Raw genomic sequence first — 21203 nt, 5'->3', positions numbered from 1 at the left:
TTCAACTAGATACCTACAGCCAGGGAGAGAGACAGTTAGACACACTTCAACTAGATACCTACAGCCAGGGAGAGAGACCGATAGATACACTTCAACTAGATACACTTCAACTAGATACCTACAGCCAGGGAGAGAGACAGTTAGATACACTTCAACTAGATACCTACAGCCAGGGAGAGAGACCGATAGATACACTTCAACTAGATACACTTCAACTAGATACCTACAGCCAGGGAGAGAGACAGTTAGATACACTTCAACTAGATACCTACAGCCAGGGAGAGAGACCGATAGATACACTTCAACTGGATACCTACAGCCAGGGAGAGAGACAGTTAGATACACTTCAACTAGATACCTACAGCCAGGGAGAGAGACAGTTAGACACACTTCAACTAGATACCTACAGCCAGGGAGAGAGACAGTTAGACATACTTCAACTAGATACCTACAGCCAGGGAGAGAGACAGTTAGACACACTTCAACTAGATACCTACAGCCAGGGAGAGAGACAGTTAGACACACTTCAACTAGATACCTACAGCCAGGGAGAGAGACAGTTAGACACACTTCAACTAGATACCTACAGCCAGGGAGAGAGACAGTTAGACACACTTCAACTAGATACCTACAGCCAGGGAGAGAGACAGTTAGACACACTTCAACTAGATACCTACAGCCAGGGAGAGAGACAGTTAGACACACTTCAACTAGATACCTACAGCCAGGGAGAGAGACCGATAGATACACTTCAACTAGATACCTACAGCCAGGGAGAGAGACCGATAGATACACTTCAACTAGATACCTACAGCCAGGGAGAGAGACCGATAGATACACTTCAACTGGATACCTACAGCCAGGGAGAGAGACCGATAGATATACTTCAACTGGATACCTACAGCCAGGGAGAGAGACAGTTATACACACTTCAACTAGATACCTACAGCCAGAGAGAGACACAGTTAGACACACTTCAACTAGATACCTACAGCCAGAGAGAGACAGTTAGACACACTTCAACTAGATACCTACAGCCAGGGAGAGAGACAGTTAGACACACTCCAACTAGATACCTACAGCCAGGGAGAGAGAGACGGGTTAGGCAGTCAGCCAGTCAGCCAGCCAGCCAGTCAGTCAAACAGACAGACAGAAAAGGAAGGTTCGGTTTGCATAGCCCGTGGCCCAAGGTTGGCCCAACTTGCTCATTTTAGATAATTCCATTGGTCCTAAAGAGAAATCTCCCCCACCCCGGGGCACCAGGTAATGCAAAACAAACTCTCACACACACACAGAATAGCTCTGCCACAGAGACAGGTGGGTTAGATACAGATAGGCAGTCTTACCCATGCGTATGGCAGCCAGCAGATCACTACGAGCATCATTAACAGGCTGGACATTGTGGGGCACGGAGGACATCTTGGGAGTGGTAGAGTAGGAGGAGCCTGGAGGAGGGGGCGGAGGCATTGGGGGAGTTGGAGCCACCAGCGACCCAGCGATTGGCGGTGGGGGCAGGGCATAGACACCAACTGATCCCATTAGACCTGGAAGAGGAAGTGGGCCTCCGGGGGGCGTGGCAAAGGCAGATTGTGCAGATGGCATGAGAGGAGCAGGAGGAGGGGAGCCGTTTCCATATCCCTCCATACTGAGAGAGAGAGGGACAGATGGAGGGTGAACATGAGGCATTATATTAATCATCATAACCATTTCGGAAATAAAAAGTATCATATGTTAATCAGCCTCTCCACAAAAACATCTCACATATAACCATGATAATCCTACCATACCAACATCTCACATATAACCATGATAATCCTACCGTACCAACATCTCACATGTAACCATGATAATCCTACCATACCAACATCTCACATATAACCATGATAATCCTACCATACCAACATCTCACATATAACCATGATAATCCTACCATACCAACATCTCACATATAACCATGATAATCCTACCATACCAACATCTCACATATAACCATGATAATCCTACCATACCAACATCTCACATATAACCATGATAATCCTACCATACCAACATCTCACATATAACCATGATAATCCTACCATACCAACATCTCACATATAACCATGATAATCCTACCATACCAACATCTCACATATAACCATGATAATCCTGCCATACCAACATCTCACATATAACCATGATAATCCTACCGTACCAACATCTCACATATAACCATGACAATCCTACCATACCAACATCTCACATGTAACCATGACAATCCTACCGTACCAACATCTCACATATAACCATGACAATCCTACCATACCAACATCTCACATGTAACCATGATAATCCTACCGTACCAACATCTCACATATAACCATGATAATCCTACCATACAACATCTCACATATAACCATGATAATCCTACCGTACCAACATCTCACATATAACCATGATAATCCTACCATACCAACATCTCACATATAACCATGATAATCCTACCGTACCAACATCTCACATATAACCATGATAATCCTACCGTACCAACATCTCACATATAACCATGATAATCCTACCATACCAACATCTCACATGTAACCATGACAATCCTACCATACCAACATCTCACATATAACTATGATAATCCTACCGTACCAACATCTCACATATAACCATGACAATCCTACCATACCAACATCTCACATGTAACCATGATAGTCCTACCGTACCAACATCTCACATGTAACCATGATAATCCTACCATACAACATCTCACATATAACCATGATAATCCTACCATACCAACATCTCACATATAACCATGATAATCCTACCATACCAACATCTCACATATAACCATGATAATCCTACCGTACCAACATCTCACATATAACCATGACAATCCTACCATACCAACATCTCACATATAACCATGATAATCCTACCATACCAACATCTCACATATAACCATGATAATCCTACCATACCAACATCTCACATATAACCATGATAATCCTACCATACCAACATCTCACATATAACCATGATAATCCTACCGTACCAACATCTCACATATAACCATGACAATCCTACCATACCAACATCTCACATGTAACCATGACAATCCTACCGTACCAACATCTCACATATAACCATGACAATCCTACCATACCAACATCTCACATGTAACCATGATAATCCTACCGTACCAACATCTCACATATAACCATGATAATCCTACCATACAACATCTCACATATAACCATGATAATCCTACCGTACCAACATCTCACATATAACCATGATAATCCTACCATACCAACATCTCACATATAACCATGATAATCCTACCGTACCAACATCTCACATATAACCATGATAATCCTACCATACCAACATCTCACATGTAACCATGACAATCCTACCATACCAACATCTCACATATAACTATGATAATCCTACCGTACCAACATCTCACATATAACCATGACAATCCTACCATACCAACATCTCACATATAACCATGACAATCCTACCATACCAACATCTCACATATAACCATGATAATCCTACCATACCAACATCTCACATATAACCATGATAATCCTACCATACCAACATCTCACATATAACCATGACAATCCTACCATACCAACATCTCACATATAACCATGATAATCCTACCATACCAACATCTCACATATAACCATGACAATCCTACCATACCAACATCTCACATATAACCATGATAATCCTACCGTACCAACATCTCACATGTAACCATGATAATCCTACCATACAACATCTCACATATAACCATGATAATCCTACCGTACCAACATCTCACATATAACCATGATAATCCTACCGTACCAACATCTCACATGTAACCATGATAATCCTACCATACCAACATCTCACATATAACCATGATAATCCTACCATACCAACATCTCACATATAACCATGATAATCCTACCATACCAACATCTCACATGTAACCATGACAATCCTACCATACCAACATCTCACATATAACCATGATAATCCTACCGTACCAACATCTAACATATAACCATGATAATCCTACCATACCAACATCTCACATATAACCATGACAATCCTACCGTACCAACATCTCACATATAACCATGATAATCCTACCGTACCAACATCTCACATGTAACCATGATAATCCTACCATACCAACATCTCACATATAACCATGATAATCCTACCATACCAACATCTCACATATAACCATGATAATCCTACCATACCAACATCTCACATGTAACCATGACAATCCTACCATACCAACATCTCACATATAACCATGATAATCCTACCGTACCAACATCTAACATATAACCATGATAATCCTACCATACCAACATCTCACATATAACCATGACAATCCTACCGTACCAACATCTCACATATAACCATGATAATCCTACCATACCAACATCTCACATGTAACCATGACAATCCTACCGTACCAACATCTCACATATAACCATGATAATCCTACCGTACCAACATCTCACATGTAACCATGATAATCCTACCGTACCAACATCTCACATATAACCATGATAATCCTACCATACCAACATCTCACATATAACCATTATAATCCTACCGTACCAACATCTCACATATAACCATGATAATCCTACCATACCAACATCTCACATGTAACCATGACAATCCTACCATACCAACATCTCACATATAACCATGATAATCCTACCATACCAACATCTCACATGTAACCATGACAATCCTACCATACCAACATCTCACATATAACCATGATAATCCTACCATACCAACATCTCACATGTAACCATGACAATCCTACCATACCAACATCTCACATATAACCATGATAATCCTACCGTACCAACATCTCACATATAACCATGATAATCCTACCGTACCAACATCTCACATATAACCATGATAATCCTACCGTACCAACATCTCACATGTAACCATGATAATCCTACCGTACCAACATCTCACATGTAACCATGATAATCCTACCGTACCAACATCTCACATGTAACCATGACAATCCTACCGTACCAACATCTCACATATAACCATGATAATCCTACCGTACCAACATCTCACATGTAACCATGATAATCCTACCGTACCAACATCTCACATGTAACCATGATAATCCTACCGTACCAACATCTCACATGTAACCATGACAATCCTACCGTACCAACATCTCACATATAACCATGATAATCCTACCGTACCAACATCTCACATATAACCATGATAATCCTACCATACCAACATCTCACATATAACCATGATAATCCTACCGTACCAACATCTCACATATAACCATGATAATCCTACCGTACCAACATCTCACATGTAACCATGATAATCCTACCATACCAACATTTCACATGTAACCATGACAATCCTACCGTACCAACATCTCACATATAACCATGATAATCCTACCATACCAACATCTCACATATAACCATGATAATCCTACCGTACCAACATCTCACATATAACCATGATAATCCTACCGTACCAACATCTCACATATAACCATGATAATCCTACCATACCAACATCTCACATATAACCATGATAATCTCACATAACCATGACAATCCTACCAACATCTCACATATAACCATGATAATCCTACCATACCAACATCTCACATATAACCATGATAATCCTACCATACCAACATCTCACATATAACCATGATAATCCTACCGTACCAACATCTCACATATAACCATGACAATCCTACCGTACCAACATCTCACATATAACCATGACAATCCTACCATACCAACATCTCACATATAACCATGACAATGACCAACATCTCACATATAACCATGATAATCCTACCGTACCAACATCTCACATATAACCATGACAATCCTACCGTACCAACATCTCACATATAACCATGATAATCCTACCGTACCAACATCTCACATATAACCATGATAATCCTACCGTACCAACATCTCACATATAACCATGATAATCCTACCGTACCAACATCTCACATATAACCATGATAATCCTACCGTACCAACATCTCACATATAACCATGATAATCCTACCGTACCAACATCTCACATATAACCATGATAATCCTACCATACCAACATCTCACATATAACCATGACAATCCTACCATACCAACATCTCACATATAACCATGACAATCCTACCATACCAACATCTCACATATAACCATGATAATCCTACCATACCAACATCTCACATATAACCATGATAATCCTACCGTACCAACATCTCACATATAACCATGATAATCCTACCATACCAACATCTCACATATAACCATGATAATCCTACCATACCAACATCTCACATATAACCATGATAATCCTACCATACCAACATCTCACATATAACCATGACAATCCTACCATACCAACATCTCACATATAACCATGATAATCCTACCATACCAACATCTCACATATAACCATGATAATCCTACCGTACCAACATCTCACATATAACCATGATAATCCTACCGTACCAACATCTCACATATAACCATGACAATCCTACCATACCAACATCTCACATATAACCATGACAATCCTACCATACCAACATCTCACATATAACCATGATAATCCTACCGTACCAACATCTCATGTAACCATGACAATCCTACCGTACCAACATCTCACATGTAACCATGACAATCCTACCGTGATAATCTCACATATAACCATGATAATCCTACCGTACCAACATCTCACATATAACCATGATAATCCTACCGTACCAACATCTCACATATAACCATGATAATCCTAACCAACATCTCACATATAACCATGATAATCCTACCGTACCAACATCTCACATGTAACCATGATAATCCTACCGTACCAACATCTCACATATAACCATGATAATCCTACCATACCAACATCTCACATATAACCATGATAATCCTACCGTACCAACATCTCACATATAACCATGATAATCCTACCATACCAACATCTCACATATAACCATGATAATCCTACCGTACCAACATCTCACATACCATGATAATCCTACCATACCAACATCTCACATATAACCATGATAATCCTACCATACCAACATCTCACATGTAACCATGATAATCCTACCGTACCAACATCTCACATGTAACCATGACAATCAACATCTCACATGTAACCATGATAATCCTACCGTACCAACATCTCACATATAACCATGATAATCCTACCGTACCAACATCTCACATGTAACCATTAACCATGATGTAACCATGATAATCCTACCGTACCAACATCTCACATGTAACCATGATAATCCTATCCAACATCTCACATATAACCATGATAATCCTACCGTACCAACATCTCACATATAACCATGATAATCCTACCGTACCAACATCTCACATGTAACCATGACAATCCTACCGTACCAACATCTCACATATAACCATGATAATCCTACCATACCAACATCTCACATGTAACCATGATAATCCTACCGTACCAACATCTCACATGTAACCATGATAATCCTACCGTACCAACATCTCACATGTAACCATGATAATCCTACCGTACCAACATCTCACATGTAACCATGATAATCCTAATACCAACATCTCACATGTAACCATGATAATCCTACCGTACAACATCTCACATATAACCATGATAATCCTACCGTACCAACATCTCACATGTAACCATGATAATCCTACCGTACCAACATCTCACATGTAACCATGATAATCCTACCGTACCAACATCTCACATATAACCATGATAATCCTATGACAATCCTACCGTACGTATAACCATGATAATCCTACCGTCTCTCACATGTAACCATGATAATCCTACCGTACCAACATCTCACATGTAACCATGAAATCCTACCATACCAACATCTCACATATAACCATGATAATCCTACCATACCAACATCTCACATATAACCATGACAATCCTACCATACCAACATCTCACATATAACCATGATAATCCTACCATACCAACATCTCACATATAACCATGACAATCCTACCGTACCAACATCTCACATATAACCAATGATAATCCTACCATACAACATCTCACATATAACCATGATAATCCTACCGTACCAACATCTCACATATAACCATGATAATCCTACCGTACCAACATCTCACATATAACCATGATAATCCTACCGTACCAACATCTCACATATAACCATGATAATCCTACCATACCAACATCTCACATGTAACCATGATAATCCTACCGTACCAACATCTCACATATAACCATGATAATCCTACCATACCAACATCTCACATATAACCTTGACAATCCTAATACCAACATCTCACATATAACCATGACAATCCTACCATACCAACATCTCACATATAACCATGATAATCCTACCGTACCAACATCTCACATGTAACCATGATAATCCTACCGTACCAACATCTCACATGTAACCATGACAATCCACCGTACCAACATCTCACATATAACCATGATAATCCTACCGTACCAACATCTCACATGTAACCATGATAATCCTACCGTACCAACATCTCACATGTAACCATGATAATCCTACCGTACCAACATCTCACATGTAACCATGACAATCCTACCGTACCAACATCTCACATATAACCATGATAATCCTACCGTACCAACATCTCACATGTAACCATGATAATCCTACCGTACCAACATCTCACATGTAACCATGATAATCCTACCGTGTAACCATGACAATCCTACCGTACCAACATCTCACATGTAACCATGACAATCCTACCGTACCAACATCTCACATATAACCATGATAATCCTACCGTACCAACATCTCACATATAACCATGATAATCCTACCATACCAACATCTCACATATAACCATGATAATCCTACCGTACCAACATCTCACATATAACCATGATAATCCTACCGTACCAACATCTCACATGTAACCATGATAATCCTACCGTAAACATCTCACATATAACCATGATAATCCTACCATACCAACATCTCACATGTAACCATGATAATCCTACCGTACCAACATCTCACATGTAACCATGATAATCCTACCTTACCAACATCTCACATATAACCATGATAATCCTACCGTACCAACATCTCACATGTAACCATGATAATCCTACCGTACCAACATCTCAACCATGATAATCCTACATACCAACATCTCACATGTAACCATGATAATCCTACCGTACCAACATCTCACATGTAACCATGACAATCCTACCGTACCAACATCTCACATGTAACCATGATAATCCTACCGTACCAACATCTCACATATAACCATGATAATCCTACCGTACCAACATCTCACATGTAACCATTATAATCCTACCATACCAACATCTCACATGTAACCATGATAATCCTACCGTACCAACATCTCACATGTAACCATGATAATCCTACCGTACCAACATCTCACATATAACCATGATAATCCTACCGTACCAACATCTCACATGTAACCATGATAATCCTACCGTACCAACATCTCACATGTAACCATGACAATCCTACCGTACCAACATCTCACATATAACCATGATAATCCTACCATACCAACATCTCACATGTAACCATGATAATCCTACCGTACCAACATCTCACATGTAACCATGATAATCCTACCGTACCAACATCTCACATGTAACCATGATAATCCTACCGTACCAACATCTCACATGTAACCATGATAATCCTACCATACCAACATCTCACATGTAACCATGATAATCCTACCGTACCAACATCTCACATATAACCATGATAATCCTACCGTACCAACATCTCACATGTAACCATGATAATCCTACCGTACCAACATCTCACATGTAACCATGATAATCCTACCGTACCAACATCTCACATGTAACCATGATAATCCTACCGTACCAACATCTCTGTAACCATGATAATCCTACCGTACCAACATCTCACATATAACCATGATAATCCTACCGTACCAACATCTCACATGTAACCATGATAATCCTACCGTACCAACATCTCACATATAACCATGATAATCCTACCGTACCAACATCTCACATGTAACCATGATAATCCTACCGTACCAACATCTCACATGTAACCATGACAATCCTACCATACCAACATCTCACATATAACCATGATAATCCTACCATACCAACATCTCACATGTAACCATGATAATCCTACCGTACCAACATCTCACATGTAACCATGATAATCCTACCGTACCAACATCTCACATGTAACCATGATAATCCTACCATACCAACATCTCACATGTAACCATGATAATCCTACCGTACCAACATCTCACATGTAACCATGATAATCCTACCATACCAACATCTCACATGTAACCATGATAATCCTACCATACCAACATCTCACATGTAACCATGATAATCCTACCATACCAACATCTCACATATAACCATGATAATCCTACCATACCAACATCTCACATGTAACCATGATAATCCTACCGTACCAACATCTCACATGTAACCATGATAATCCTACCATACCAACATCTCACATATAACCATGATAATCCTACCGTACCAACATCTCACATGTAACCATGATAATCCTACCGTACCAACATCTCACATATAACCATTATAATCCTACCATACCAACATCTCACATATAACCATTATAATCCTACCATACCAACATCTAACATATAACCATGATAATCCTACCATACCAACATCTAACATATAACCATGATAATCCTACCATACCAACATCTCACATGTAACCATGATAATCCTACCGTACCAACATCTCACATATAACCATGATAATCCTACCATACCAACATCTCACATGTAACCATGATAATCCTACCGTACCAACATCTCACATATAACCATGATAATCCTACCATACCAACATCTCACATATAACCATGATAATCCTACCGTACCAACATCTCACATATAACCATGATAATCCTACCATACCAACATCTAACATATAACCATGATAATCCTACCATACCAACATCTCACATATAACCATGATAATCCTACCATACCAACATCTAACATATAACCATGATAATCCTACCATACCAACATCTCACATGTAACCATGATAATCCTACCATACCAACATCTCACATATAACCATGATAATCCTACCATACCAACATCTCACATGTAACCATGATAATCCTACCATACCAACATCTAACATATAACCATGATAATCCTACCATACCAACATCTCACATGTAACCATGATAATCCTACCATACCAACATCTCACATATAACCATGATAATCCTACCATACCAACATCTCACATGTAACCATGATAATCCTACCGTACCAACATCTCACATATAACCATGATAATCCTACCGTACCAACATCTCACATATAACCATGATAATCCTACCGTACCAACATCTCACATGTAACCATGATAATCCTACCATACCAACATCTCACATGTAACCATGATAATCCTACCGTACCAACATCTCACATATAACCATGATAATCCTACCGTACCAACATCTCACATATAACCATGATAATCCTACCGTACCAACATCTCACATATAACCATGATAATCCTACCGTACCAACATCTCACATATAACCATGATAATCCTACCATACCAACATCTCACATATAACCATGATAATCCTACCGTACCAACATCTCACATATAACCATGACAATCCTACCATACCAACATCTCACATGTAACCATGATAATCCTACCATACCAACATCTCACATGTAACCATGATAATCCTACCATACCAACATCTCACATATAACCATGATAATCCTACCGTACCAACATCTCACATGTAACCATGATAATCCTACCGTACCAACATCTCACATATAACCATGATAATCCTACCGTACCAACATCTCACATATAACCATGATAATCCTACCATACCAACATCTAACATATAACCATGATAATCCTACCATACCAACATCTCACATGTAACCATGATAATCCTACCATACCAACATCTCACATATAACCATGATAATCCTACCATACCAACATCTAACATATAACCATGATAATCCTACCATACCAACATCTCACATGTAACCATGATAATCCTACCGTACCAACATCTCACATATAACCATGATAATCCTACCGTACCAACATCTCACATGTAACCATGACAATCCTACCATACCAACATCTCACATGTAACCATGACAATCCTACCATACCAACATCTCACATATAACCATGACAATCCTACCGTACCAACATCTCACATATAACCATGATAATCCTACCGTACCAACATCTCACATGTAACCATGATAATCCTACCGTACCAACATCTCACATGTAACCATGATAATCCTACCGTACCAACATCTCACATGTAACCATGACAATCCTACCGTACCAACATCTCACATATAACCATGATAATCCTACCGTACCAACATCTCACATGTAACCATGATAATCCTACCGTACCAACATCTCACATGTAACCATGATAATCCTACCGTACCAACATCTCACATGTAACCATGACAATCCTACCGTACCAACATCTCACATATAACCATGATAATCCTACCGTACCAACATCTCACATATAACCATGATAATCCTACCATACCAACATCTCACATATAACCATGATAATCCTACCGTACCAACATCTCACATATAACCATGATAATCCTACCGTACCAACATCTCACATGTAACCATGATAATCCTACCATACCAACATTTCACATGTAACCATGACAATCCTACCGTACCAACATCTCACATATAACCATGATAATCCTACCATACCAACATCTCACATATAACCATGATAATCCTACCGTACCAACATCTCACATATAACCATGATAATCCTACCGTACCAACATCTCACATATAACCATGATAATCCTACCATACCAACATCTCACATATAACCATGATAATCCTACCGTACCAACATCTCACATGTAACCATGACAATCCTACCATACCAACATCTCACATATAACCATGACAATCCTACCATACCAACATCTCACATATAACCATGACAATCCTACCGTACCAACATCTCACATATAACCATGATAATCCTACCGTACCAACATCTCACATATAACCATGACAATCCTACCGTACCAACATCTCACATATAACCATGATAATCCTACCGTACCAACATCTCACATATAACCATGATAATCCTACCGTACCAACATCTCACATATAACCATGATAATCCTACCGTACCAACATCTCACATATAACCATGATAATCCTACCGTACCAACATCTCACATATAACCATGATAATCCTACCGTACCAACATCTCACATATAACCATGATAATCCTACCATACCAACATCTCACATATAACCATGACAATCCTACCATACCAACATCTCACATATAACCATGACAATCCTACCATACCAACATCTCACATATAACCATGATAATCCTACCATACCAACATCTCACATATAACCATGATAATCCTACCGTACCAACATCTCACATATAACCATGATAATCCTACCATACCAACATCTCACATATAACCATGATAATCCTACCATACCAACATCTCACATATAACCATGATAATCCTACCATACCAACATCTCACATATAACCATGACAATCCTACCATACCAACATCTCACATATAACCATGATAATCCTACCATACCAACATCTCACATATAACCATGATAATCCTACCGTACCAACATCTCACATATAACCATGATAATCCTACCGTACCAACATCTCACATATAACCATGACAATCCTACCATACCAACATCTCACATATAACCATGACAATCCTACCATACCAACATCTCACATGTAACCATGATAATCCTACCGTACCAACATCTCACATGTAACCATGACAATCCTACCGTACCAACATCTCACATGTAACCATGACAATCCTACCGTACCAACATCTCACATATAACCATGATAATCCTACCGTACCAACATCTCACATATAACCATGATAATCCTACCGTACCAACATCTCACATATAACCATGATAATCCTACCGTACCAACATCTCACATATAACCATGATAATCCTACCGTACCAACATCTCACATGTAACCATGATAATCCTACCGTACCAACATCTCACATATAACCATGATAATCCTACCATACCAACATCTCACATGTAACCATGATAATCCTACCGTACCAACATCTCACATGTAACCATGATAATCCTACCATACCAACATCTCACATATAACCATGATAATCCTACCGTACCAACATCTCACATGTAACCATGATAATCCTACCTTACCAACATCTCACATATAACCATGATAATCCTACCGTACCAACATCTCACATGTAACCATGATAATCCTACCGTACCAACATCTCACATGTAACCATGACAATCCTACCGTACCAACATCTCACATGTAACCATGATAATCCTACCGTACCAACATCTCACATATAACCATGATAATCCTACCGTACCAACATCTCACATGTAACCATTATAATCCTACCATACCAACATCTCACATGTAACCATGATAATCCTACCGTACCAACATCTCACATGTAACCATGATAATCCTACCGTACCAACATCTCACATATAACCATGATAATCCTACCGTACCAACATCTCACATATAACCATGATAATCCTACCGTACCAACATCTCACATGTAACCATGACAATCCTACCGTACCAACATCTCACATATAACCATGATAATCCTACCATACCAACATCTCACATGTAACCATGATAATCCTACCGTACCAACATCTCACATGTAACCATGATAATCCTACCGTACCAACATCTCACATGTAACCATGATAATCCTACCGTACCAACATCTCACATGTAACCATGATAATCCTACCATACCAACATCTCACATGTAACCATGATAATCCTACCGTACCAACATCTCACATATAACCATGATAATCCTACCGTACCAACATCTCACATGTAACCATGATAATCCTACCGTACCAACATCTCACATGTAACCATGATAATCCTACCGTACCAACATCTCACATATAACCATGATAATCCTACCGTACCAACATCTCACATGTAACCATGATAATCCTACCGTACCAACATCTCACATATAACCATGATAATCCTACCGTACCAACATCTCACATGTAACCATGATAATCCTACCGTACCAACATCTCACATGTAACCATGACAATCCTACCATACCAACATCTCACATATAACCATGATAATCCTACCATACCAACATCTCACATATAACCATGACAATCCTACCATACCAACATCTCACATATAACCATGACAATCCTACCATACCAACATCTCACATATAACCATGACAATCCTACCGTACCAACATCTCACATATAACCATGATAATCCTACCATACAACATCTCACATATAACCATGATAATCCTACCGTACCAACATCTCACATATAACCATGATAATCCTACCGTACCAACATCTCACATATAACCATGATAATCCTACCGTACCAACATCTCACATATAACCATGATAATCCTACCGTACCAACATCTCACATGTAACCATGATAATCCTACCGTACCAACATCTCACATATAACCATGATAATCCTACCATACCAACATCTCACATATAACCTTGACAATCCTACCATACCAACATCTCACATATAACCATGACAATCCTACCATACCAACATCTCACATATAACCATGATAATCCTACCGTACCAACATCTCACATGTAACCATGATAATCCTACCGTACCAACATCTCACATGTAACCATGACAATCCTACCGTACCAACATCTCACATATAACCATGATAATCCTACCGTACCAACATCTCACATGTAACCATGATAATCCTACCGTACCAACATCTCACATGTAACCATGATAATCCTACCGTACCAACATCTCACATGTAACCATGACAATCCTACCGTACCAACATCTCACATATAACCATGATAATCCTACCGTACCAACATCTCACATGTAACCATGATAATCCTACCGTACCAACATCTCACATGTAACCATGATAATCCTACCGTACCAACATCTCACATGTAACCATGACAATCCTACCGTACCAACATCTCACATGTAACCATGACAATCCTACCGTACCAACATCTCACATATAACCATGATAATCCTACCGTACCAACATCTCACATATAACCATGATAATCCTACCGTACCAACATCTCACATATAACCATGATAATCCTACCGTACCAACATCTCACATATAACCATGATAATCCTACCGTACCAACATCTCACATGTAACCATGATAATCCTACCGTACCAACATCTCACATATAACCATGATAATCCTACCATACCAACATCTCACATGTAACCATGATAATCCTACCGTACCAACATCTCACATGTAACCATGATAATCCTACCTTACCAACATCTCACATATAACCATGATAATCCTACCGTACCAACATCTCACATGTAACCATGATAATCCTACCGTACCAACATCTCACATATAACCATGATAATCCTACCATACCAACATCTCACATGTAACCATGATAATCCTACCGTACCAACATCTCACATGTAACCATGACAATCCTACCGTACCAACATCTCACATGTAACCATGATAATCCTACCGTACCAACATCTCACATATAACCATGATAATCCTACCGTACCAACATCTCACATGTAACCATTATAATCCTACCATACCAACATCTCACATGTAACCATGATAATCCTACCGTACCAACATCTCACATGTAACCATGATAATCCTACCGTACCAACATCTCACATATAACCATGATAATCCTACCGTACCAACATCTCACATGTAACCATGATAATCCTACCGTACCAACATCTCACATGTAACCATGACAATCCTACCGTACCAACATCTCACATATAACCATGATAATCCTACCATACCAACATCTCACATGTAACCATGATAATCCTACCGTACCAACATCTCACATGTAACCATGATAATCCTACCGTACCAACATCTCACATGTAACCATGATAATCCTACCATACCAACATCTCACATGTAACCATGATAATCCTACCGTACCAACATCTCACATGTAACCATGATAATCCTACCATACCAACATCTCACATGTAACCATGATAATCCTACCATACCAACATCTCACATGTAACCATGATAATCCTACCATACCAACATCTCACATATAACCATGATAATCCTACCATACCAACATCTCACATGTAACCATGATAATCCTACCGTACCAACATCTCACATGTAACCATGATAATCCTACCGTACCAACATCTCACATATAACCATGATAATCCTACCATACCAACATCTCACATGTAACCATGATAATCCTACCGTACCAACATCTCACATATAACCATTATAATCCTACCATACCAACATCTCACATATAACCATTATAATCCTACCATACCAACATCTAACATATAACCATGATAATCCTACCATACCAACATCTAACATATAACCATGATAATCCTACCATACCAACATCTCACATGTAACCATGATAATCCTACCGTACCAACATCTCACATATAACCATGATAATCCTACCATACCAACATCTCACATGTAACCATGATAATCCTACCGTACCAACATCTCACATATAACCATGATAATCCTACCATACCAACATCTCACATATAACCATGATAATCCTACCGTACCAACATCTCACATATAACCATGATAATCCTACCATACCAACATCTAACATATAACCATGATAATCCTACCATACCAACATCTCACATATAACCATGATAATCCTACCATACCAACATCTAACATATAACCATGATAATCCTACCATACCAACATCTCACATGTAACCATGATAATCCTACCATACCAACATCTCACATATAACCATGATAATCCTACCATACCAACATCTCACATGTAACCATGATAATCCTACCATACCAACATCTAACATATAACCATGATAATCCTACCATACCAACATCTCACATGTAACCATGATAATCCTACCATACCAACATCTCACATATAACCATGATAATCCTACCATACCAACATCTCACATGTAACCATGATAATCCTACCGTACCAACATCTCACATATAACCATGATAATCCTACCGTACCAACATCTCACATATAACCATGATAATCCTACCGTACCAACATCTCACATATAACCATGATAATCCTACCATACCAACATCTCACATGTAACCATGATAATCCTACCGTACCAACATCTCACATATAACCATGATAATCCTACCGTACCAACATCTCACATATAACCATGATAATCCTACCATACCAACATCTCACATATAACCATGATAATCCTACCGTACCAACATCTCACATATAACCATGATAATCCTACCATACCAACATCTCACATATAACCATGATAATCCTACCGTACCAACATCTCACATATAACCATGACAATCCTACCATACCAACATCTCACATGTAACCATGATAATCCTACCATACCAACATCTCACATGTAACCATGATAATCCTACCATACCAACATCTCACATATAACCATGATAATCCTACCATACCAACATCTCACATGTAACCATGATAATCCTACCGTACCAACATCTCACATATAACCATGATAATCCTACCGTACCAACATCTCACATATAACCATGATAATCCTACCATACCAACATCTAACATATAACCATGATAATCCTACCATACCAACATCTCACATGTAACCATGATAATCCTACCATACCAACATCTCACATATAACCATGATAATCCTACCATACCAACATCTAACATATAACCATGATAATCCTACCATACCAACATCTCACATGTAACCATGATAATCCTACCGTACCAACATCTCACATATAACCATGATAATCCTACCGTACCAACATCTCACATGTAACCATGACAATCCTACCATACCAACATCTCACATGTAACCATGACAATCCTACCATACCAACATCTCACATATAACCATGACAATCCTACCGTACCAACATCTCACATGTAACCATGATAATCCTACCATACCAACATCTCACATGTAACCATGATAATCCTACCGTACCAACATCTCACATATAACCATGATAATCCTACCATACCAACATCTCACATGTAACCATGATAATCCTACCATACCAACATCTCACATATAACCATGATAATCCTACCATACCAACATCTCACATGTAACCATGATAATCCTACCGTACCAACATCTCACATGTAACCATGACAATCCTACCGTACCAACATCTCACATGTAACCATGACAATCCTACCGTACCAACATCTCACATATAACCATGATAATCCTACCATACCAACATCTCACATATAACCATGACAATCCTACCGTACCAACATCTCACATGTAACCATGATAATCCTACCATACCAACATCTCACATGTAACCATGATAATCCTACCGTACCAACATCTCACATATAACCATGATAATCCTACCATACCAACATCTCACATATAACCATGATAATCCTACCATACCAACATCTCACATATAACCATGATAATCCTACCATACCAACATCTCACATATAACCATGATAATCCTACCATACCAACATCTCACATATAACCATGATAATCCTACCATACCAACATCTCACATATAACCATGATAATCCTACCATACCAACATCTCACATATAACCATGACAATCCTACCATACCAACATCTCACATATAACCATGATAATCCTACCGTACCAACATCTCACATGTAACCATGATAATCCTACCGTACCAACATCTCACATATAACCATGATAATCCTACCGTACCAACATCTCACATGTAACCATGATAATCCTACCGTACCAACATCTCACATATAACCATGATAATCCTACCATACCAACATCTCACATGTAACCATGATAATCCTACCATACCAACATCTCACATGTAACCATGATAATCCTACCGTACCAACATCTCACATGTAACCATGACAATCCTACCGTACCAACATCTAACATATAACCATGATAATCCTACCGTACCAACATCTCACATATAACCATGACAATCCTACCATACCAACATCTCACATGTAACCATGATAATCCTACCATACCAACATCTAACATATAACCATGATAATCCTACCATACCAACATCTCACATATAACCATGATAATCCTACCATACCAACATCTAACATATAACCATGATAATCCTACCATACCAACATCTCACATGTAACCATGATAATCCTACCATACCAACATCTCACATATAACCATGATAATCCTACCATACCAACATCTCACATATAACCATGATAATCCTACCATACCAACATCTCACATATAACCATGATAATCCTACCATACCAACATCTCACATGTAACCATGATAATCCTACCGTACCAACATCTCACATATAACCATGATAATCCTACCGTACCAACATCTCACATGTAACCATGATAGTCCTACCATACCAACATCTCACATATAACCATGATAATCCTACCGTACCAACATCTCACATGTAACCATGATAATCCTACCGTACCAACATCTCACATGTAACCATGATAATCCTACCGTACCAACATCTCACATGTAACCATGATAATCCTACCGTACCAACATCTCACATGTAACCATGATAATCCTACCATACCAACATCTCACATGTAACCATGATAATCCTACCGTACCAACATCTCACATGTAACCATGATAATCCTACCATACCAACATCTCACATGTAACCATGATAATCCTACCGTACCAACATCTCACATGTAACCATGATAATCCTACCGTACCAACATCTCACATGTAACCATGATAATCCTACCGTACCAACATCTCACATGTAACCATGACAATCCTACCATACCAACATCGTCTGACAAGTTCAAGAAGAACAGGGTGGAATTATTATCAGAGTTCGACAGGTCACAGACGAGTCATGTCAAGACCAAAGCAGAGGACCGTGTTTGGGTTTTG

General features: G+C 38.9%; 1 protein-coding gene across 4 annotated transcripts in view; it reads right to left on the bottom strand.

The window, feature by feature from the left end:
• The window catches only part of LOC118380776 (actin-binding protein WASF3-like), a 61634-nt gene that overhangs the window by 5502 nt on the left and 34929 nt on the right, over positions 1-21203 (bottom strand). For all 4 annotated transcript variants that reach the window (XM_052502879.1, XM_052502881.1, XM_052502885.1 and 1 more), the window contains one exon: positions 1347-1645. In XM_052502879.1, the coding sequence (XP_052358839.1) occupies positions 1347-1645 (299 nt within the window). The remainder of the gene's footprint in view (positions 1-1346; positions 1646-21203) is intronic.

This window comes from Oncorhynchus keta, chromosome 4 (genome assembly GCF_023373465.1).
Source record: "Oncorhynchus keta strain PuntledgeMale-10-30-2019 chromosome 4, Oket_V2, whole genome shotgun sequence".
Taxonomy (NCBI): Eukaryota; Metazoa; Chordata; class Actinopteri; order Salmoniformes; family Salmonidae; genus Oncorhynchus; species Oncorhynchus keta.
The sequence above is the reverse complement of the archived record's forward strand: the minus strand, read 5'-3'. Positions and strand labels throughout refer to the sequence as shown.